The sequence below is a fragment of the Pelophylax lessonae genome (genome assembly GCF_965119305.1).
Source record: "Pelophylax lessonae genome assembly, chromosome: 4".
Lineage (NCBI taxonomy): Eukaryota > Metazoa > Chordata > Amphibia > Anura > Ranidae > Pelophylax > Pelophylax lessonae.
In genome coordinates this window covers 653,290,781-653,315,296 of record NC_138771.1, presented here as the reverse complement: position 1 = coordinate 653,315,296, position 24,516 = coordinate 653,290,781, and the positions used below count along the sequence as shown (strand labels likewise).

General features: G+C 48.1%; 1 protein-coding gene across 1 annotated transcript in view; it reads right to left on the bottom strand.

The window, feature by feature from the left end:
- LOC309553462 (leucine-rich repeat and calponin homology domain-containing protein 4-like) overlaps positions 1-24,516 on the bottom strand; it is a 134,519-nt gene that overhangs the window by 84,459 nt on the left and 25,544 nt on the right. The window contains exons 2-3 of the mRNA XM_082254670.1: positions 11,605-11,749; positions 2,269-2,395 (exon numbers count right to left, since the gene is read on the bottom strand). Coding sequence (XP_082110796.1) covers positions 2,269-2,395; positions 11,605-11,749 — 272 coding nt within the window. The remainder of the gene's footprint in view (positions 1-2,268; positions 2,396-11,604; positions 11,750-24,516) is intronic.

Genomic DNA, 24,516 nt, shown 5'->3' with positions numbered 1-24,516 from the left:
ATTGCACCTATCTGCTGCCATAGCCCGGTATTTACTGTCAAAGTAGCGATGTAAATACGCAGTGGGCGGTCCATAAGTGGTTAATAAAGGGAGAACATTTTTATTAAATGATTTTTTTGCTATGCCAAGTTTTCTTCTCTTCCATTGATTTTCTTCTCGTCTGGAATATCCATGGAGGGAGGGAGAGGATTGATGGAGAGATTTGCAGATTGTCGCTCCTTGTGGAGAAAAGCGCCTGCTTGCTGGTTCTGAATTTTACCACCCGTTCCATCTGGTGAGTGAGTTTAACATAAGTGGTGGCGGAATATTCCCTTGGATGAGGTAACACTTGATTCCCCGGTTCACACATATGCGGTGCGGGAATCCTGCGAATCCACTGTACAGTGCCAGCCCCTCCCACCAGCCAAGATCTGTTTGCACTGCATAGAGAAGCATTGAGACCCAGCGATCACATCACTGGGTCTAAAATACAGTATGCAATGAAAAGAGAAGAAATATCATTAGCATTGTTGATGAAGGGGGAGGGGCTAGACTTCAGGTGCGAGCTTTGCGGGAGTCGCTTTTATCCTTTCCTTCACTACATTGCAAGTCGCTGACCTGCAACAAGCAGGTGGCCAGTGAATTATTCAAACGTCTTACATGCATGCGGTCCTGGTCTGTGATCAGGGCCAGGACAAGGGGTGGGCAGGAGGGACGGCTGCCCTGGGCACAATGGTTTAATGCAGGGATGGGGGCGCCCTGACCTCAAGTAAAAGGGGGGGGGGGTGCAGTTTGGCATCTCTGCTCTGGATGACCTTGTCCCGGCACTGTCAGTGATTGATTCCCCCAGGCAGGATCTGAAGGAAGCTACAATGCTGGGACGGAGGAAAGGCAGGAGAAACGGAGCCCCAGGCAGCTAAGTAGAATACAAATAAATTCTCAAAAGAGATGTGGCGGCGGTGAGGCTCTATAGCCCCGGGTATATGCAGAGACTTTGCTGCCTCCCTGGGGTCAGGGGAAACCCAATGGAAAGAACAAAAAGAGGGCGCACTGACCTTGCACATTACCCAAGTGGGGTTTAATTGATAAAAAAGGAAGGAAATCTTCTCAAAACACAAATGCCCTAAAAGTAGATCCAGTCCACAATGGACACAGAGCAACCAGGTCAGGACCAGGGGGACCCTCCAAATGGCTGGGTCATTGCAAGGGAAGATTCCCCAGAGACTGGCTCTGGAGGAAGAGGGAATCTTCCCTCGAAACGCGTCAGCCATTTGGAGGGTCCCCACCGAGGTGAGTATAATACCTCCGATTACAGGGGACTGACATTTGTTTTGTTTTCTTTAACCACTTGCCGACTGCCTAATGACGATTTACGTCAGCCCCTCAAAAGCAAAGTGACATAGTACTACGTCGCTAGCCTGTGAGGCTCTAGGGAGCGAGTGCGCGCCGCTGGAGACACGCTCCCGCTCGCTCACAAACCCACCCCCCGCGCGTGTGACCGGCGGACCCGTTGGTCACTCGCGATCGTTGGTTACAGCGGGAGAAAGGCAGGCGGCTGATGTAAACAAAGCCGCCTGTCATTCTCCCCTGTGTAACAGCAGAGATCATACGGTCCTGCTATGTAGGATCATAGATCTTTGTGATTGGATGTGGCTAGTGATGTAACAGCAGTTAGAAGCACGCCCCTAGGGACACACTTAACCCCTCCTTCTCAAATAAAATTAACCCCTTCCCTGCCAGTGTCATTTTTACAGTAACAGTGCATATGTATAGCACTGATTACTGTAGTAATGTCACTGGTATCCCAAAAGTGTCAAAAATGTCAGTTAATGGTCCGATCTGTCCGCCGCAATGTTGCAGTGCTGCTAAAAATCGCAGATCGCCGCCATTACTTGTAAAAAAAAAAAAAAAAAAAAAACGCACAGGAGATCAAATACCACCAAAAGAAAGCTCTGTTAGTGGGAAAAAAAGGACGTCAATTTAATTTAGGTACAGCGTCGCACGACCGCGCAATTGTCAGTTAAATTTACGCAGTGCCGAATTGCAAAATAGGCCCTGGTCAGGAAGGGGGTAAAATCTTCCGGGGCTTAAGTGGTTAAGGGCCTCTTTAGGATGGACAGGGTCAGCTCTTACACGCAGACTTGTATAAGAGGTCTTATATCCCAAACACACACAGCTCCCATCACATCGCACCCCTTCAAAAATAATAAGACAATCGCACACTTTTCACCTTCTCGCTTCTGCCGGCCGGCAGGATCTTACATCTTACCCAATACATCTGCTACTCACCAGCTGGCGCAGGTTGGTCATGGCGCCCACCTCCTCTGGAATGGAGTTCAGCTTGTTATTACTGGCGATGAGGACAGTGAGAGGAAGACGACAGAGATAGGGGGGTAGAGAGGTCAGGAGGTTTCGGCTGTGGAAACAAAGGACGGGAATGAGAAAAATTACTTCAATGCCCTCCATTGATTGTACATTAGCCTCATTAATCTCTATAATAGACTGGGGTCTACCTCCTCTCTGCAGAAAACTGGGGTCTCTTGCTTGCATACCTAAAAATGAACCCCCTGCACCCTTCCAGATGTATTTTTTTTTCTTGCTGATCTCTACAGTAGACTGGGTTCTCTGGTGTGCATGCCTATAAGGAACCCCATGTATATTCCCATATGTTCTCATGGTAGATATCTACTCTGGACTAGAGTCTCTGGTTTGAATACCTAGAAAGAACTCCCTGCATCCTTTTCCTAATGTACCTTTCTTTCTTGCTGAACTCTACGGTAGACTGGGGTCTCTGGTGTGCATGCCTTAAAGGAACCCCCTTTATCTTCCCATATGTTCTCATTGCTGATCTCTATGGTAGACTGGGGTCTTTGGTGTGCATGCCTAAAAGGAACCCCCTTTATCTTCTTCCCATATGTTCTCATGGCTGATCTCTACTGTGGACTAGAGCCTCTGGTTTGAATACCTAAAAGGAACCCCCTGCATACTCTTCCAGATGTACCTTTTTTTCTTGCTGATCTCTACAGCAGACTGGGGTCCCTGGTGTGCACACCTAGAAGGAACCCCCTTTATATGCCTGTATGTGCTCATGGCTGATAGCTACTGTGGATTGGAGTCTCTGGTTTGAATACCTAGAAGGAACCCTCCACAGATGTACTTTTTTTTTCTTGCTGATCTCTACAGTAGACTGGGGCTTCTGTCTTGGATACCTAAAATGAATACCCAACATCCTTCCAAATGTTCTTGCTCCTTAATGATCTCTACAGTAGGGCTGTGATCTTGGGTTTGCATACCTAAAAGGAATCACCTGCACCACTCCTGCTGTATTTGCTCCTTGCTGATCCCTACAGTAGACTGGGTCTCTGGTTTGCATAGCTACAAAAACCTCCGGCATCTCTCCTGAAGTCCTGACGGAAATGTATTACCTGTATACAGTACGGTAGTATTGGGGTATCAGGGTGGGGGGAGAGGGGAACACTTAAAATGACACAGGGGGGGATCAGAATGGGCAATCAAAATGGCACAGGAGAATCAGAGGGGGGGGGGGGGAGAGTTAACCATGTTAGTAACCCCTTATGATCCTCCCGTGTCATTTTGCCCCCCCCTTCTGATCCTCCTGTGTCATTTTGATTGCCCCCTCTGATCCTCCTGTGTCATTTTAAGGGATCCCACTCCCCCCACCCCTGTGCCAGTAAACACCTTCACCAGACGTCCTCCCCCCCCACCCCTTTATCAGACATTTCCCCCCTACCTTAGTCACCCCTGTGTGTCCACACAATATGCCCGGCTCCTGCCCTGCGCAACTCACTGTCTAATTGTGAGTCAGCCAGACTCCATCAGGGCAGAGCAAGCAGCAGCTTGTCCTGGCGGTGGCGCGGGCTCTCTGATTAAAAGAGACCTCACACTACCCATCTGCTCTGGCTGCACTGCGGTGCCCGCCGCTACAGTCCAGAGTCCAATGTTACGGTAGCTTCGGGGGGGCCTTATGATCGGGGAGATGCCTTCTATTTCCACGAGCGACAAAACTAAGTAGGTCTTACTTTCGGGGGATGTCTTACTTTCGGTGAAACAGGGTATCTACTGTGGACTGGGGCCTCTGGTTTGAATACCTAGAAGGAAACCACTTCACCCCTCCTGATGTACTTGTTCCTTGTTGATCTCTACAGTAGGCTGGGGCTCTGGTTTGCATATCTTCAAAAACCCCCTGCATCTTTCCTGAGGTGCTTTTTCAAAAGTGACTGCTATAGTAGACTGGGGACTCTTGCTTGCATGCCTAGAAGGAACCCCCTGCATCCTTCCATGTGTTTTTATTGCTGATCTCTACAGTAAACTGGGTTCTTTGACTGGGTTCTCCTCCATCTCTCCAGGTGACCTTGCCCCTTGCTCATCTTGACTAAGACTAAGGGCTCTGGCTTGCATCGCTAGGAGGAATCCCTTGCATACCTCCAGATGTACATGCTCCTTGCTGATCTCTATAGTAGACTGGGTTCTCTGGTGTGCATACCTAGAAGGAACCCCATGTATATTCCCATATGTTCTCATGGTAGATATCTACAGGGGATTGGGACCTCTGGTCTGAATACCTAGAAGGAAACCACTTCACCCCTCCTGATGTGCTTGCTCCTTGTTGATCTCTACAGTAGACTGGGGCTCTGGTTTGCATGCCTAGAAGGAATACCCTTTATCACTATAAATACACTTACTCCTTGCTCATCTCTACAGTAGACTGGGGCTTTGGACTTGCATACCTAAAAGGAATACCCAACATCCTTCTAAGTGTTTGTGCTACTTGCTGATCTCTACAGTAGATTGGGTCTCTGGTTTCCATATCTACAAAAGCCTCCTGCATCTCTCCTGAAGTGCTTTTTCAAAATGGCTGCTACAGTAGACTGGGGTCTCTGGTGTGCATACTTAGAAGGAACCCCCTCTATATTCCCATATATTCTAATAATTACTGTGGATTGGGGCCTCTGGTTTGAATACCTAGAAGGAAACCACTTCACTCCTCCTGATGTACTTTCTCCTTGTTGATCTGTACAGTATACTAAGGGCTCTGGCTTGCATCTCTGGGAGAAATCCTCCAGATGTAGATGCTCCTTGCTGATCTCTACAGTTGACTGGGTTCTCTGGTGAGCATACCTATAAGGAACCCCATGTACATTCCCATATGTTCTCATGGTAGATATCTATGGTGGACTGGGGCCTCTGGTTTGAATACCTATAAAGAAACCACTTTACCCCTCCTGATGTGCTTGCTCTTGTTGATCTTAAAACTAGGGTCTCTAGTTTGCATACCTAGAAGGAATACCCTTTATCACTCTAAATACACTTACTCCTTGCTCATCTCTACAGTAGACTGGGGCTTTGGACTTGCATCCTAAAAGGAATGCCTAGAATCCTTCCAAGTGTTTGTGCTCCTTGCTGATCTCTACAGTAGACAGGGGACTCTGGTGTGCATACCGAAAAGGAATCCCTAACATCCTTCCAAAGGTTTTTGCTCCTTGCTGATTCTCTACAGTAGACAGGGGACTCTGGCTTGCATACCTAAAAGAAATCCCCTGCATCCTTCCAGATGTTTTTATTGCTGATCTCTACAGTCAACTGGGCTCTTTCACTAGAATACCTAGAAGGAATCGCCTCCATCCCTCTAGGTGACCTTGCTCCTTTCGACAAAGACTAAGGGCTCTGGCTTGCATACCTAGAAGGAATCCCCTGCATTCCTCCTGATGTACATATTGCTGATCCTTACAGTAAACTGGGTTCTTTGGCTTGTATAATTAGAAGGATACCCCTGCATTCCTCCAGACACTTGCTCATCTCCACAGTAGACTGGGGTCTCTGGTGTGCATACCTAGAAGGAACCCCCTGTATATTTGCACATGTTCTCATGGCTAAGATCTATTGTGGACTGGAGCCTCTGGTTTGAATACCTAGAAGGAAACCACTTCACCCCTCTTGATGCACTTGCTCCTTGCTGATCTCTACAGTAGACTGGGGCTTCTGGAATCACCACCACCACTCCAGATGTATAATCCTTGCTGATCTCTACAGTAGACCGGGGCTTCTACCTAAAAGGAATCCCCACCACCACTCAAGATGTATTTGAGTCTTGCTGATCTCTACAGTAGACTGTGGTCTCCTGCTTGCATACCTAGAAGAAAACCCATGCATACCTAGAATGAATCACCTCCAGGTGACCTTGCTCTTTTCTCATCTTGACAAAGACTAAAGGGCTCTGGCTTGCATACCCAGAATGAATCTCCTGCATCCCTCCTGATGTACTTCTAGTTGATACTTACAGTAAACTGGGTTCTCTGGCTTGTATAACTAGAAGGAATCCCCTGCATACCCCCAGATTTACTTGCTACCTGCTCTTCTCTACAGTAGACTGGGTTTTTGACTTGCATACCTAGAAGGAATCTCCTCCATCCCTCCAGGTGACCTTACTCCTTGCTGATTTCTACAGTAGACTAAGAAATCTACACTATATACCTAAACAATGTCAGTTATGCTTAGTTTGATATAAATACGGAGTCTGAAGACACGGGTAGACAGCTGACCATCCATCAGCAGAGCCGGTCACTGAATACCAGCGTTGGGGGACCTCAGGGACTTAGAACAAAGATACATAATTAAAGTTGGAAAAAAAAAAAAAAAAAGAGACTGATGGCCATCAAGTTCAATCTCAAAACAAAACCTCCTACAACGGCTGGCAAATTCCTTACTGACCCCCCAAGGACAGTCGATTTCCTGGACCAGAGGGCTCTGACCCCCTAAAACAGTCAATTTCCTGGACCGGGGGGCTCTAACCCCCAAGGACAGTCAATTTCCTGGACCGGGGGGCTCTGATCCCCAAGGACAGTCAATTTCCTGGACCAGGGGGCTCTCACCCCAAAGGACAGTCAATTTCCTGGACCGGGGGGCTCTGACCTCCAAGGACAGTCAATTTTCTGGACCGGGGGGCTCTGACCCCCAAGGACAGTCAATTTCATGGACCAGGGGGCTCTGACCCCCAAGGACAGTCAATTTCCTGTACCGGGGGGGCTCTGACCCCCAAGGACAGTCAATTTCCTGTACCGGGGGGGCTCTGACCCCCAAGGACAGTCAATTTCCTTGAGCAGGGGGCTCTGACCCTCAAGGACAGTCAATTTCCTTGAGCAGGGGGCTCTGACCCCCAAGGACAGTCAATTTCCTGGACCGGGGGGCTCTGACCCCCAAGGACAGTCAATTTCTTGGACCGGGGGGCTCTGACCCCCAAGGACAGTCAATTTCCTGGACCAGGGGGGCTCTGACCCCCAAGGACAGTCAATTTCCTGAACCAGGGGGCTCTGGCCCCCAAGGACAGTCAATTTCCTGAACCAGGGGGCTCTGACCCCCAAGGACAGTCAATTTCCTGAACCAGGGGGCTCTCAGTAATTAGAACTCTGGATGTTGTCAGATGAGAGAACATTATTTGCTCCCTTTTAAAATTCCATTACTGCTTATTGCCCTTATTAACTTATGTAGTCACCCCATTAATATATTTGAAAAGATGCATGAAATGTACAGTTACGGAGCCCTGCAGGCTAAGGCCCTCTTTCTCAACCTTTGACTACAGAGGAACCCTTACAATCATTTTCATGTACCGGAAAACCCCTGCTAAAAATAATTATATCTACAGCTCATAGTACAATGGCATACTCAGTAAATGGTCAATAAATAAAAATGTGGAGCATTTAACAACATTATCATCAGTAATAAACATGAAATTTTTTTTTTTTTTTTTTTTTTTTATTATTAAAATTGATGGCCAGTAAAGAAGAACCTCTAGTGGAGAAGGACCCCCATTACATTGGAGGTCAGTGAAGAAGGCCCCCCTTGCATTGATTATCGGTGTACAGGGCACCCGCTACATTAATGGTGAGTGGAGAAGGCCCCCCTACATTGGTGGTTAGTAGATAAGGCCTTCCTTACGTTGGTGGTCAGTGGATAAGGCCTTCCTTACGTTGGTGGTCAGTGGATAAGGCCTTCCTTACATTGGTGGTCAGTGGATAAGGCCTTCCTTACATTGGTGGTCAGTGGATAAGGCCTTCCTTACATTGGTGGTCAGTGGATAAGGCCTTCCTTACGTTGGTGGTCAGTGGATAAGGCCTTCCTTACGTTGGTGGTCAGTGGATAAGACCTTCCTTACGTTGGTGGTCAGTGGATAAGGCCTTCCTTACGTTGGTGGTCAGTGGATAAGACCTTCCTTACGTTGGTGGTCAGTGGATAAGACCTTCCTTACGTTGGTGGTCAGTGGATAAGACCTTCCTTACGTTGGTGGTCAGTGGATAAGACCTTCCTTACGTTGGTGGTCAGTGGATAAGACCTTCCTTACGTTGGTGGTCAGTGGATAAGACCTTCCTTACATTGGTGCAGTGGATAAGGCCTTCCTTACATTGGTGGTCAGTGGACAAGGCCTTCCTTACGTTGGTGGTCAGTGGATAAGACCTTCCTTACGTTGGTGGTCAGTGGATAAGGCCTTCCTTACGTTGGTGGTCAGTGGACAAGGCCTTCCTTACGTTGGTGGTCAGTGGATAAGACCTTCCTTACGTTGGTGGTCAGTGGATAAGACCTTCCTTACGTTGGTGGTCAGTGGATAAGGCCTTCCTTACGTTGGTGCAGTGGATAAGGCCTTCCTTACATTGGTGGTCAGTGGATAAGACCTTCCTTACATTGGTGCAGTGGATAAGGCCTTCCTTACATTGGTGATCAGTGGATAAGACCTTCCTTACATCGGTGGTCAGTGGATAAGGCCTTCCTTACATTGGTGGTCAGTGGATAAGGCCTTCCTTACGTTGGTGGTCAGTGGATAAGGCCTTCCTTACGTTGGTGGTCAGTGAAAAAGACCTTCCTTACATTGGTGGTCAGTGGACAAGGCCCCCCTACATTAGTGGTCAGTGGATAAGACCTTCCTTACATTGGTGGTCAGTAGATAAAACTACCACCTACATTTGTGGTCAGTGGAAAAGGCCTTCTTTACACTGTCAGTGGACAAGACCTTTCCTTTACATTGGTGGTCAGTGGACAAGGCCCAACTACATTGGTGGTAATTGGAGAAGGCCCCCCCCCATTTCATTAGTGGTCAATGGGAGAAGTACCTTTTTAGAAAAAAAATGCAGAAAGTGAAATCTTTATTGGTAGTCCGTGAAAAAGTACCCCCTTACAATTATGGTTCATGTAATGCTCCACTACACTTGTGGTCAGTCGAGAAGGCCCACCTACATTGGTGATCAGTCGAGAAGGCCCACCTACATTAGTGATCAGTCGAGAAGGCCCACCTACATTGGTAATCAGTCGAGAAGGCCCACCTACATTGGTGGTCAGTCGAGAAGGCCCACCTACATTGGAGGTCAGTCGAGAAGGCCCACCTACATTGGAGGTCAGTCGAGAAGGCCCACCTACATTGGGGGTCAGTCGAGAAGGCCCACCTACATTGGGGGTCAGTCGAGAAGGCTCACCTACATTGGGGGTCAGTCGAGAAGGCCCACCTACATTGGGGGTCAGTCGAGAAGGCCCACCTACATTGGGGGTCAGTCGAGAAGGCCCACCTACATTGGGGATCAGTCGAGAAGGCCCACCTACATTGGGGATCAGTCGAGAAGGCCCACCTACATTGGGGATCAGTCGAGAAGGCCCACCTACATTGGGGATCAGTCGAGAAGGCCCACCTACATTGGGGGATCAGTCGAGAAGGCCCACCTACATTGGGGGATCAGTCGAGAAGGCCCACCTACATTGGGGATCAGTCGAGAAGGCCCACCTACATTGGTGATCAGTCGAGAAGGCCCACCTACATTGGTGATCAGTCGAGAAGGCCCACCTACATTGGGGGTCAGTCGAGAAGGCCCACCTACATTGGGGGTCAGTCGAGAAGGCCCACCTACATTGGGGGTCAGTCGAGAAGGCCCACCTACATTGGTGGTCAGTCGAGAAGGCCCACCTACATTGGTGGTCAGTCGAGAAGGCCCACCTACATTGGTGGTCAGTCGAGAAGGCCCACCTACATTGGGGGTCAGTCGAGAAGGCCCACCTACATTGGGGGTCAGTCGAGAAGGCCCACCTACATTGGGGGTCAGTCGAGAAGGCCCACCTACATTGGGGATCAGTCGAGAAGGCCCACCTACATTGGGGATCAGTCGAGAAGGCCCACCTACATTGGGGATCAGTCGAGAAGGCCCACCTACATTGGGGGATCAGTCGAGAAGGCCCACCTACATTGGGGGATCAGTCGAGAAGGCCCACCTACATTGGGGATCAGTCGAGAAGGCCCACCTACATTGGTGATCAGTCGAGAAGGCCCACCTACATTGGTGATCAGTCGAGAAGGCCCACCTACATTGGGGGTCAGTCGAGAAGGCCCACCTACATTGGGGGTCAGTCGAGAAGGCCCACCTACATTGGGGGTCAGTCGAGAAGGCCCACCTACATTGGTGGTCAGTCGAGAAGGCCCACCTACATTGGTGGTCAGTCGAGAAGGCCCACCTACATTGGGGGTCAGTCGAGAAGGCCCACCTACATTGGGGGTCAGTCGAGAAGGCCCACCTACATTGGGGGTCAGTCGAGAAGGCCCACCTACATTGGGGGTCAGTCGAGAAGGCCCACCTACATTGGGGGTCAGTCGAGAAGGCCCACCTACATTGGGGGTCAGTCGAGAAGGCCCACCTACATTGGGGATCAGTCGAGAAGGCCCACCTACATTGGTGGTCAGTCGAGAAGGCCCACCTACATTGGTGATCAGTCGAGAAGGCCCACCTACATTGGTGGTCAGTCGAGAAGGCCCACCTACATTGGTGGTCAGTCGAGAAGGCCCACCTACATTGGTGATCAGTCGAGAAGGCCCACCTACATTGGGGATCAGTCGAGAAGGCCCACCTACATTGGTGATCAGTCGAGAAGGCCCACCTACATTGGGGATCAGTCGAGAAGGCCCACCTACATTGGGGATCAGTCGAGAAGGCCCACCTACATTGGTGGTCAGTCGAGAAGGCCCACCTACATTGGGGGTCAGTCGAGAAGGCCCACCTACATTGGGGATCAGTCGAGAAGGCCCACCTACATTGGGGATCAGTCGAGAAGGCCCACCTACATTGGGGATCAGTCGAGAAGGCCCACCTACATTGGGGATCAGTCGAGAAGGCCCACCTACATTGGTGATCAGTTGAGAAGGCCCACCTACATTGGTGGTCAGTGGCAGAGGGGTCTTCTTAGACTGGTGGTCAGTGGTAGTAAGGATCCTTATACTGGTGGGCAGTGGAATGAATACCCCATTATACTGGTGTTTGGTGGAAAGAATGAGCCCCACACTGGTGATCGATGTAGTGACCCCTTACATTTATGCTCACTGGGTAAAATGCTAGTTGGTGGTCAGAGGCATATAAAAACAGGCAGGGGCTTCACTGGTCCCCAAACTGTTGGCTCTGCCAAGTGAAGATGCTGCTGAAACCATGCAGATACCATCAGACAAAAGATCTCAGCTTAACGCTCAAGACACCCCTAAGCAATCTTTGGAGGGACCCTAGGATTCAACAGAACCCTGGTCGGGAAAGGCTGGGCTAAGGTATTGGGTGATGTGTGTGGATACAGGAAGCTCAACAGCTCACTTACCTTATGTTCAGGTAGGTGAGGGCCTGTAGGTTGGAGATGCACGCGGGAAGGGTACGCAGGCAGTTGTGATAGAGGTTCAAGGATTCCAGGGACACCAGCTGACACAGCTCACCAGGGACTTCAGAGAAACGGTTCTTCGATAAGTCTGAAGAAGAAATCAAATGATACATCAAAACACAAAGACCTCACCTCTGCAGGCCACACTACGGGGAAAATCCCAGTCAAACATGGCCACAACGTAAGTGAATCTTTCCTGTCTGGACAAACACAAACTACTCCGCAGCCTACGCTATTGTATCATTTACAGTAGTTTATTTTTTGTTCACGTGTGTGGAATGTCCTTATCCCAACAACACGCCAATTACATTTAAATCAAACCATTCCGCTTTCATTACATACCTTCTTTTAGAGCTATTGATATAATCACGGGGTCTCTGTGCTTCTCAATACAATGAAAGCAGATCATGGCTAGTGGGAGGGGCCAGCAGGTTGCTGTACATGGCTTCCTAAAAACATCACAGCACCCTACCTCCGTACTCCTCTCAAAACCCCCAGCCCTGATACAAGCAGTGGGCTGGCTATTGGGAGGAGTTCTACAAATATCAAAACGTCTTGACGGGTTGTGGTCAGTCTGGAGGAATGGGCGTTCCTGGGCAGGCTGTATTTACATGCAGACCCCCCAAAGTAATGCCCACGTGTGATGTGGCTACATAGAGTGCATCAGGTGATTACAATAAACTAGACCCCCCTGTTCAGAATCAGTCTGCAAAGGACATGGTGAATCAAACAGAGAAAAAAAATAAAAAATATTAGGAATACAAAGATTGTTAAAGATCCCTCAATGTACATTGATCACACAAAAGGATAATTATTATCTCAACAAAAGTGGAGTCTCTCTAAGTAAAAACTCCTGAGCCCTGATGAAGGTAGACTTTCTAGCCTCCGAAATCTGTTGGCTTTTTCCTGCTATGAACCAATTTTACCAATGAAAACCTTGGACTCCTCGGTGATTGTTTGGCACTCCCGCGTATGTGGATTCTCGTCTCTGGGTTCAACCCATTTCTCAGGAATGTCCCAATTTTGTGAACCGCAGCCAGTGTGCCCGGTGATAATTTGATCAGTCCATTGAAAATCTGAATGCAGCACCTCATTTTACCGGTGTTTGCCTTTAATATTTAGACAGCCAACAACCTGAACACCCCCAACGGTGACGGCACACCTCGAACACCCCCAACGGTGACGGCATGCCTCGAACACCCCCAACGGTGACGGCACGCTTTGAAAACCCCCAAGAGGGGACGGCACGCCTTCAACACCCCCCAAAAGGGGACGGCACGCCTTCAACACCCCCCAAAAGGACGGCACGCCTTCAACACCCCCAAAAGGACGGCACACCTTCAACACCCCCAACAGTGAAGGCACGCCTTGAACACCCCCAACAGTGAAGGCACGCCTTGAACACCCCCAACAGTGAAGGCACGCCTTGAACACCCCCAACAGTGAAGGCACGCCTTGAACACCCCCAACAGTGAAGGCACGCCTTGAACAACCCCAACGGGGACGGCATGCCATGAACAACCCCCAACGGGGACGGCACACCTTGATCAACCCCCAACGGGGACGGCACGCCATGAACAACCCCAAAAGGGGACGGCACACCTTGAACAACCCCAACGGGGACAGCACGCCTTGAGGTGCCAAAATTCGAATGACCCACCAAAATTTGGCAGATTTGAAGGGTAAGTTTGGCTTTTTATAAAAAATGAAAAAGTGAACTCCAAATATCCTGGTGACAACTCCAGAACCCGCTGTGCATAGTGGCTGTAAAGTCCCAGGCTGCTGGTGTTAGAGACCTTAGACTAATATACAGCCCCAGAGTAACGATCCACGATCACGGTTGCACTGGCAAGCCCTTATTGGTCAGCGTGACCAAGTGGCCATGCAGACCAATGAGAAGCACTTCTATCTTCTGAGACACGATACTGGAAGAAGCCTCAGATTTGCTTCTCACTGGTCAGCAGTCATGCAGCTCCGTTGTCCAACGGGTCCTTGCCATTGGGAGCACTATGATGGATACTCACTCGGCGGCTGTGCATGGGCCATTAGACCAGCAGCTTGGGGCATCACAACCGCTATAGACAGCGGGGTCCAGAGGGGTGGCTAGGATATTTGGATAAAATTCACCTTTTCATTTTTTGTGAACTGGTCTATAAACAAGAGGCCCTGAATGGACTGTTGGACAAATGGCTCTATATCTAGGATGTATCTGTCCTAGAAATCAGAGGCACTGAATGGACAGTTGAATAAATGGTGAACTTAATGGCCAACTCTCTCAAATCTGAGTCACTGAAGCAGTAAAATAAACATACACTATATTGTCAAAAGTATTGGGACGCCTGCCTTTACACACACATGAACTTTAATGGCATCCCAGTCTTAGTCCGTAGGGTTCAATATTGAGTTGGCCCACCCTTTGCAGCTATAACAGCTTCAACTCTTCTGGGAGTTTCAGTTTAGGGGTGTGTCTGTGGGATTGTTTGACCATTCTGCCAGAAACGCATTTGTGAGGTCAGGCACTGATGTTGGATGAGAAGGTCTGGCTTGCAGTCTCCGCTCTAATTCATCCCCAAGGTGTTCCATCGGGTTGAGGTCAGGACTCTGCAGGACAGTCAAGTTCCTCCACCCCAAACTCTCTTATCCATGTCTATATGGACCTTACTTTGTGCACTGGTCCAAATCATTTGGTGGAAGGGGGATAATGGTGTGGGGTTGTTTTTCAGGTCGGGCTTGGCCCCTTTTTTCCAGTGAAGGGAACTCCAAAAGCCATTAGCACACAAAGACATTTTGGACAATTTCATGCTCCCAACTTTGTGGGAAGAGTTTGGGGATGGCCCCTTCCTGTTCCAACATGACTGCACACCAGTGTACAAAGCAAGGTCCATAAAGACATGGAGGAGAGAGTTTGGGGTGGAGGAACTTGACTGGCCTGACCTCAACCCAATAGAACACCTTGGGGATGAACTAGAGCAGAGACTCTGAGCCAGGCCTTCTTGGCCAACTTCAGTGCCTGACCTCACAAATGCGTTTCTGGAGGAATGGTCAAACATTCCCATAGACACTCCTAAACCTTGTGGACAGCCTTCCCAGAAGAGTTGAAGCTGTTATAGCTGCAAAGGGTGGGCCAACTCAATATTGAACCCTACGGACTAAGACTGGGATGCCTGTAACCACTTGCCGTCTGCTCACATTGCTGCTACTGCAGCAATGTGGCTCGTTATCGTCTCCCCCTGTAGGCGGCGCTCGCGCACCGCCGGAGGCGCACTCCCGCTGTTTTCAGTCACAGCGGGAATCGGGCCAGGGGAGGAGTGGCGGCGATCGCTGCTGCTCTTCCCCGATTGTCGGGGAATCCAGTTTGGAGATCCGCCCGCCTGTGTAAACAAAGCGGGCGGATCTCCTCAGTGACAGGCAGTGACAGATTGCAGGATTCAGCATAGCTGAACCTGTGATCTGTCCCTGTGTCACTCAGTCACCTCCCCCCACACACGTCAGTAAGCACCAGGCATACATTAACCCCTCCCTCTCCAATAAAAGTTAACCCCTTCCCTGCCAGTGTCATTTTTACAGTAACAGTGCATATTTATAGCACTGATTACTGTAGTAATGTCACTGGTAGCCCCAAAAGTGACAAAAATGTCAGTCAAGGGTCCGATCTGTCCGCCGCAATGTCGCAAAAAAAACCCACCAAAAATGACAAAAATATTTCCCTTAGTTAGTAAACGTGATAACTTTTTGCGCAAAGCAATCAAAATACGCTTTTTGTGATTTTTTTTTTACCAAACATAGGTAGCAGAAAATTTTGATTTTTAAATTTTTTTGGGGGGAATTTCATATAAAAAAAAAAAAAAAGTGAAAAATATTGTTAATTTTTTCAAAATAAAAACGCTCTTTTTGTTTATAGCGCAAAAAGTAAAAAAATCGCAGAGGTGATCAAATACCACCAAAAGAAAGCTCTGTTTGTGGGAAAAAAAGGACGTAAATTTAGTTTGGGTACAGCGTCGCACGACCGCGCATTGGTCGCACAGTGCCGAATCGCAAAAAGTGGCCTGGACGCAAGACAGCAAAATCCTCCGGTGGTAAAGTGGTTAAAGTTCATGTGCGTGTAAAGACAGGTGTCCCAATACTTTTGACAATATAGTGTTCCCATGGTGCCAAGGGAAGGGTGATGTCACAATCCTTCTGGTAATATTCTGGGAATGCTGAGGATCCCAAATCTCACAATAGGGAGCTCCTGCACTACGCCTTGGGTTCTTCTCATCAGGTTTGGTGTTCCCAGGCTCTTCACATGACTCTTGTGAGGAGGACGGAGGAAAGGTAAAATATATTTTTAACTTTTTTCCCCATTGAGTCTTTTTTTTTTTTTTTTTTAGAGCTTTAATGTGGGAATTTCAGAAGGGGGGGGGGGGGGGAGGGGAGGCAGTATGTAATAAGGAAACATTGCTAATAATATAGTCAGACTCCTGAAAATTTCACGATATTTTCCTCCTTTAATTAAAGCATGACCTTCCTTTCCCTTCCAGCCTCTCCCTCCTTGAACAATCTGTGCAGTGTAATCCCCAGATCCTCGTGCCATGTCACTTCGCTCATCCCTCGGTGCTGGCAGAGGCAGGGCGTCGCTGTGCCCCAAGGGCCACCACATGACTCATTGGTGATGACTTGGTTGTGGCTCTCTGCCCAGAGCGCGAACAACAAGGCTTATTCAGGGATGCCGGGGAGAGGCCAGATAATGGAGAGGCCGGGGCGGGTTTGTGACCCCCGCTGTACTAATGTTTGGATTTGTCACACGTCAGGGCTTGTGGGTGAGGGAAGACCGAGGAATGGGCACTTTAGTCCTGGAAGACGAACTGGCACAATGCAAGGAACACGAGTCCTGTAGAAGGATGGCATGGTGCCACATCTTCATGTGAGAAGAGGACCTGGATAGCATGATATGGTTTTATCCGACAACTTTCCGGAACAACTAAATTAGAGTTAACTTTCCAACTATTATTTAAAAGGAATGGGAGCAACACAGACACCAAAAATAAAGTCATTTATCCAACTGTCCATCCGGAGCCTCTGGTTTATAGAGAATATCCTATATATAGAGCCATTTATCCAACTGTCCATCCGAAGCCTCTGGTTTATAGAGAATATCCTATATATAGAGCCATTTATCCAACTGTCCATCCGAAGCCTCTGGTTTATAGAGAATATCCTATATATAAAGCCATTTATCCAACTGTCCATCCAGAGCCTCTGGTTTATAGAGAATATCCTATATATAGAGCCATTTATCCAACTGTCCATCCGAAGCCTCTGGTTTATAGAGAATATCCTATATATAGAGCCATTTATCCAACTGTCCATCCGAAGCCTCTGGTTTATAGAGAATATCCTATATATAAAGCCATTTATCCAACTGTCCATCCAGAGCCTCTGGTTTATAGAGAATATCCTATATATAGAGCCATTTATCCAACTGTCCATCCGGAGCCTCTGGTTTATAGAGAATATCCTATATATAGAGCCATTTATCCAACTGTCCATCCGAAGCCTCTGGTTTATAGAGAATATCCTATATATAGAGCCATTTATCCAACTGTCCATCCAGAGCCTCTGGTTTATAGAGAATATCCTATATATAGAGCCATTTATCCAACTGTCCATCCGGAGCCTCTGGTTTATAGAGAATATCCTATATATAGAGCCATTTATCCAACTGTCCATCCAGAGCCTCTGGTTTATAGAGAACATCCTATATACAGTGCCTTGCAAAAGTATTCGGCCCCCTTGAACTTTGCGACCTTTTGCCACATTTCAGGCTTCAAACATAAAGATATAAAATTATAATTTTTTGTGAAGAATTAACAACAAGTGGGACACAATCATGAAGTGGAACAAAATTTATTGGATATTTCAAAGTTTTTTAACAAATAAAAAACTGAAAAATTGGGCGTGCAAAATTATTCAGCCCCCTTAAGTTAATACTTTGTAGCGCCACCTTTTGCTGCGATTACAGCTGTAAGTCGCTTGGGGTATGTCTCTATCAGTTTTGCACATCGAGAGACTGAAATTTTTGCCCATTCCTCCTTGCAAAACAGCTCGAGCTCAGTGAGGTTGGATGGAGAGCGATTGTGAACAGCAGTTTTCAGTTCTTTCCACAGATTCTCGATTGGATTCAGGTCTGGACTTTGACTTGGCCATTCTAACACCTGGATATGTTTATTTGTGAGCAATTCCATTGTAGATTTTGCTTTATGTTTTGGATCATTGTCTTGTTGGAAGACAAATCTCCGTCCCAGTCTCAGGTCTTTTGCAGACTCCATCAGGTTTTCTTCCAGAATGGTCCTGTATTTGGCTCCATCCATCTTCCCATCAATTTTACCCATCTTCCCTGTCCCTGCTGAAGAAAAGCAGGTCCAAACCATGATGCTGCCACCACCATGTATCACAGTGGGGATGGTGTGTTCAGGGTGATGAGCTGTGTTGCTTTTACGCCAAACATAATGTTTTGCATTGTTGCCAAAAAGTTCGATTTTGGTTTCATCTGACCAGAGCACCTTCTTCCACATGTTTGGTGTCTCCCAGGTGGCTTGTGGCAAACTTTAAACAACACTTTTTATTGATATCTTTAAGAAATGGCTTTCTTCTTGCCACTCTTCCATAAAGGCCAGATTTGTGCAGTATAAGACTGATTGTTGTCTTATGGACAGAGTCTCCCACCTCAGCTGTAGATCTCTGCAGTTCATCCAGAGTGATCATGGGCCTCTTGGCTGCATCTCTGATCAGTCTTCTCCTTGTATCAGCTGAAAGTTTAGAGGGACGGCCAGGTCTTCGTAGATTTGCAGTGGTCTGATACTCCTTCCATTTCAATATTATCGCTTGCACAGTGCTCCTTGGGATGTTTAACGCTTGGGAAATCTTTTTGTATCCAAATCCGGCTTTAAACTTCTCCACAACAGTATCTCGGACCTGCCTGGGGTGTTCCTTGTTCTTCATGATGCTCTCTGCGCTTTAAACGGACCTCTGAGACTATCACAGTGCAGGTGCCTTTATACGGAGACTTGATTACACACAGGTGGATTCTATTTATCATCATTAGTCATTTAGGTCAACATTGGATCATTCAGAGATCCTCACTGAACTTCTGGAGAGAGTTTGCTGCACTGAAAGTAAAAGGGCTGAATAATTTTGCACGCCCAATTTTTCAGTTTTTTGTTAACAAAGTTTGAAATATCCAATAAATTTCCTTCCACTTCATGATTGTGTCCCACTTGTTGTTGGTTCTTCACAAAAAATTACAGTTTTATATCTTTATGTTTGAAGCCTGAAATGTGGCAAAAGGTCGCAAAGTTCAAGGGGGCCGAATACTTTCGCAAGGCACTGTATAGAGCCATTTAGCCAACTGTCCATCCAGAGCCTCTGGTTTATAGAGAACATCCTATATATAGAGACATTATCTGACTGTCCATTCAGAACCTCTGGTTTATAGACCGGATACATCCTAAATATCGGGCCATTTATCCAACTGTATCCGGTCTATAAACCAGAGGCTCTGGATGGACAGTTGGATAAATGCCTCCAGAATCTATATCAGTGGAAGTGATATATAAAGCACAGATGGCGATGTTCCCACCAGTAAGAAGGTTGCAGGGATGGTAAAGATTATATTTGCTCCCATCCCCCTACACGTGCCTTTCATTACAGCATGTTATGGGTAAGATTACACAACAAAGCCTCCGGCATTCAACCACACAACACAGCTGATCCCTGAACACCCTTCACCTCCATTTCACCATCCCAGAACATTCCATCCCAGAAAAATAGGACATCTGCAGTCATCGGATTATATACAAAATACACAGTGATCAGAAAGACCCAGGATGGAAAGAACTCGTCCTTCGAGATTCAGATTTCCTGTTCAGAAATAAATGAGGAAGTTCAGTGGCTTTATGAGCAACATTTCTGTGTAATTAGAAAAAAACTTTACTGAAATACTCTGCACTGCTGGAGGACTCTGCTCCTTCCCCTATAACTAGGGATGGCTTTGCGGTTCGCGGCAAACTTTGCTCGTTCGCAGTCCGCCGATTTTGCGAACATATTGCGTTGTTCGCGGCGGCCATATTAGTTTACATTGGGGAGAACTTTGACCCATGACACAGCCATCAGGTGGAACAGGACAGCCAATTGAGACATTTCAGCACATGGACATACCCCCTACCTTTATAAATAGACCTGACCTGGCGGCCATTTCACATTCTGCTTTTCGTCAGTGTAGGGAGAGGTTTGCTGTGTGCACCAGGGACAGATTATCAGTGACACAAATCGCTCTGTTAAGGTCAACAAAAGTCCTTGTAAGGACTGGTATTTGGTATAGGTGTACTATTCTTTGGTGTGCAGTGCACTATATAGGGGTGTAATACACTTATAATATACTTTCTAATATAGAAAGCATTATAGTGGATTTGTATTGTGCACTGTGCAGCATTGTGACTGGTGTGGTGAGCGTTTCTGCAGTGATACTACATCTACAAAGAGTGACAAAAGCACTTTTAAAAAAGTATTATAACTGGTGTGATAGACCAGTGGCCCCCCAATACCACATATTGAAGTGGGGTGTTATCTGAGTATACTTTTATAAGTGTATTTGTGTTCTGCAAAAATATTGCCTCTTTTGCTGCGTTAACTCTGCTACACACAGTGCCAAACTCACTGGCCAATTTTTTGTACAAGTGGTGTGATAGACCAGTGGCCCCCCAATACCACATATTGAAACGGCGTGTTATATACCTTGTTCCACATATACTGCACTTCTCTAGAGACTTTTGTTACAGGGCAATTTAAAAAATGACAGGCATAGGAAGAGGCAGGCCCTTACGCATGGGTGTTAGGGGTAGGGCAGGAACAGTAGGCCGTAGCCAAAATGTGAAGTTTTAGAAGGTGCGTTTGATTACGTCAAAGGACGCACCAGACTTGGTTGAGTGGCTCACTCAGCCTTCCTCTTCCGAACCCTCCTCATCCTCTCTATTTGCACAGCCAAAGACACCACCACCACCACCACCACCACCACCACATACCCTCCGCTTGAGTCACTGGAATTATTTTCCGATCCATCACAAGACATTTGCGATGCGCAGCCATTCTTGGCATCGGATCAGGAAGAGAAGGTAGCAATAGCCTCCACTCAGCAGTCTAACGACAGTACCCAGATCAGCCAAAAGGAGGTTGGTCCCCGCTGTTGCTGCCTACTCCGAGATCTCTAATGTTAGTGGTGGGGAAGGTGACGTCGATGATGTGTCTATGGACGTCACGTGGGTGCCCACAAGAGAGGAAGAGGAGGGGAGTTCAGAGGGAGAGACGGACCAGCAGATAGGGAGGAGAAGCAGGCGGAAGTTACATTGCACAGGAGGGACAAAAGCAGACTGCTAATGTATCTGGAGCGAGCCATCAACCATGTACGGTCATATCTGGTGCTCCCAGGACGCCGGCACATGGCTACGCAGTGTGTGCTTTTTTTAATGTGTCCGCTGCTGACAATAGTGTTGCCATCTGCAGCCTTTGCAGTCAACGCATAAGTCGCATTAAGCCCAACACTCACCTAGGGACGACCACCTTAAGAAAGCACCTGGACTCCCATCACCAAGCCCAGTGGGAGCAACACCGTCAGAACCCACAAAGCCACACTCCAGGCTCACCGTCCAGCCTCTTCTCCTCTCAATTGTCGTCCACTTCACCTTCCATCATGCCGTCCTCACGTTGTTCTGGAAAAAGGCAGGCTACCGTGGCCCAAATGTTGGGAGCGTAAAAAAATTATGACGCCAGATAACCCTCTTGCCCAACGATTGACTGCTGGCTTGTCGGAACTGATAGCCCGCCAACTACTGCCATATCAACTGGTGGACTCGGAGGCCTTTTGGAAATTTGTGGCCATTGGAACACCACAATGGAAGGTCCCAGGCAGGAAATATTTCTCGCAGAAGGGCATTCCAGAGCTATATGGCCATGTTCAGCGGCAAGTGAATGCATCTCTGGCACACCGTGTCGGTGCAAAGATACATCTGACCACAGACACATGGTCTGGCAAACATGGGCAGGGAAGGTATACAACTTTTACTGCCCACTTGGTGAACCTTCTGACAGCCGTCAAGCATGTAACCCGTGGCACCCATGTAGATTTGGTTTTACCGCCACGGATTGCATGCAGGCCTGCCTCTTCTCCTCCTCCTATTCCATCCTCGGCTGACTCCTCCTTTTCTGCTGCTACCGTCTCTTCCGCTGCGCCGCCCAAGATCCCCAGAACCTATTCCACATGCCAGGTGATATGTTGCCATGCTGTGCTGCGTCTGTTGTGCCTGGAAGCCAAGAGCCACACTGGTCCTGCACTCCTTTCATCTTTGCGTTCACAGGCAGATCAGTGGCTGACACCGCTCAATTTGACAGTTGGTAAAGTGGTGTGCGACAACGGTGCCAATCTGCTGAGTGCGCTGAAACAGGGCAAAATTACACACGTGCCATGCATGGCACACGTCCTGAACTTGGTCGTGCAGCGATTCGTTGCCAAATACCCTGGGGTCCAGGACATCCTCCGGCAGGCCAGGAAAATCTCGGGCCATTTCAGATCTTACACAGCCATGGCTCGTCTTGCTGACATTCAGCGGCGACACAACCTGCCCGTCAGGCGTCTTATTTGTGACTGCCCGACGCGATGGAACTCAACCTTGTTTATGCTTGATAGGTTTCTCCAGCAGAAACGTGCAGTTAACGACTACCTGTATGAACTCTGCAGCAGGACCGGTCCTGGGGAGCTTGGGTTTTTTTCACCTCGCCAGTGGCTGCTTATGCGCGACGCATGCAGACTTCTGCGGCCATTTGATGAGATCACCAAACTGGTCAGTCGCGGCCAGGGCGCCATCAGTGACATCATACCTTACGCCTTCTTTCTGGAGCGCGCATTGCGTCGTGTCATTGATCAAGCCGTCGAGGAGCAGGAGCAGGAAGATGAGGAAGTCGCAATGTTGGATGAATTCCCAGGGGGCGCTACTCCATGAGACAAGTCAACAACAGGAATCTGAAGAGGAGTCAGAGGAGGATGGTGACGGGGCGGATGAGGAGGAGCAAGAAGAGCATGCTTTAAACCTTTCTGGGATCCCTGGTGTTGTCTGTGGATGGGGGGGGGGGGGGGGGAGGGGGCTTGGGAAGAGAGGAGGAGAACGAGGACGACATTATCCTGGATGAGGAGCAGGAGCCAGGCCACTACAACGCTTCCAGTTTAGTGCAAATGGGGCCTTCATGCTCCAGTGCTTTAAGGGGGACCCCCTTATAAAAAGCATAAAGGCCAAGGACCAGTACTGGGTGGCAACGTACTTAGACCCCTGGTACAAAACACAAAATGGCGGAAATGTTACCACCATCACAGAGGGCGGTCAGAATGCAGCACTTCCAGGCCTTGCTGCGAGAAATGCTGCATTCTGCTTTTGTTTGCGCTGGCAGAGGAATTTCCACTCACAGAGAAACAGTTGCGGGTAGCAATCAAATAGTGCCTGCAAGAAGAGGGCGGTTTGAAGATGTGTTGGTCACTTCAGATATGAAATCATTCTTTCAGCCGACCCAACGACCGCTGTACTCCGGAGCCAGCATCAGGGAACGCCTAGACCGACAGGTGTCCGACATCGGGTTAACGGCCGATGTGGACGCTCTGAGGAGTGATGAACCCCTGGACTATTGGGTGGGCAGGCTTGACCTCTGGCCAGAGCTTGCACAATCTGCAATGGAACTGTTGGCTTGCCCCCTGTCCAGTGTCCTGTCCGAAAGGACGTTCAGCGCAGCAGGAGGGATCGTAACCGATAAGCGCACTCGCCTAACTCATGACAGTGTTCACTACCTCACATTTATAAAAAAATAATGAGGCATGGATCTCTGAGGAATTCAACACATGCGACCAGTAGACCATGTTTGATTACAATTCCTCATGACAGGCCACAAATATACGCCAGACCGCCACCCACCCACAAAAATTCATGGTCCTTGTCTTCGGTAAATACAGCGGCATAAAAAGGCATTTCATGTCCATTGAATGCCTAATTTTTGAGGCCTTTCATGGCCGACAATTATTTTTTCTGTCAATGCCTATAATGAACCTTCAGCCACAGAATACAACGTTTTTAGCTGTCAGGTGAACGCATGTGGGCTAATTTTTGGGGCCTGGAATGGCCAACACTTACTTGTTTATCCTGTGAATGCCTAATTTTTCACACTGGAATTGAAAATAAATGGGTCTGTAAACGTTCCACCAAATTATGGAATGGATGCGGACCCATTTTACAGATGTGTGAATGGACCCTATATGTATTTGACATGTATTTACCGGCTGCTCTCAGTTCTGGCTGATTTAGAAAAAAAAAAACATTTTTATGGCAACTTTTCCAATAGTAATACTTCTGTTATGACATTGTCCATGTTGTGGGGCTATTTTTGCACAGCTAGTAAGTATTTTGTGGCTGCAAATATGACCTAAAGTTTTTTAAAGTTTGCCTCCCATTAAAATCAATGGGGCCCGCCGCAAACTTGTGGTTCGTGAACGTTTGGGAAAGTTTGCGGCTAAAGTTCACGAACCGCCCGGCCGATGCTCGTCCATCACTACCTAGAACTCTCCTTTCCTGAAATACTCTGCACTGCTGGAGGACTCTGCTCCTTCCTCTATGACTCTCCTCTCCTGAAACGCTTCCCCGCTCTCTCAGGTAAATAGATATCCTATAGGGAACCACAGACCCATGCAGGCGGCTCTCATTCAGCACAGATGTCGGATGTTTTACAGACACTCATAACATTGACATAGATTTTGCCTAGGGACTAGAATGTCCCATCCTGGTACAG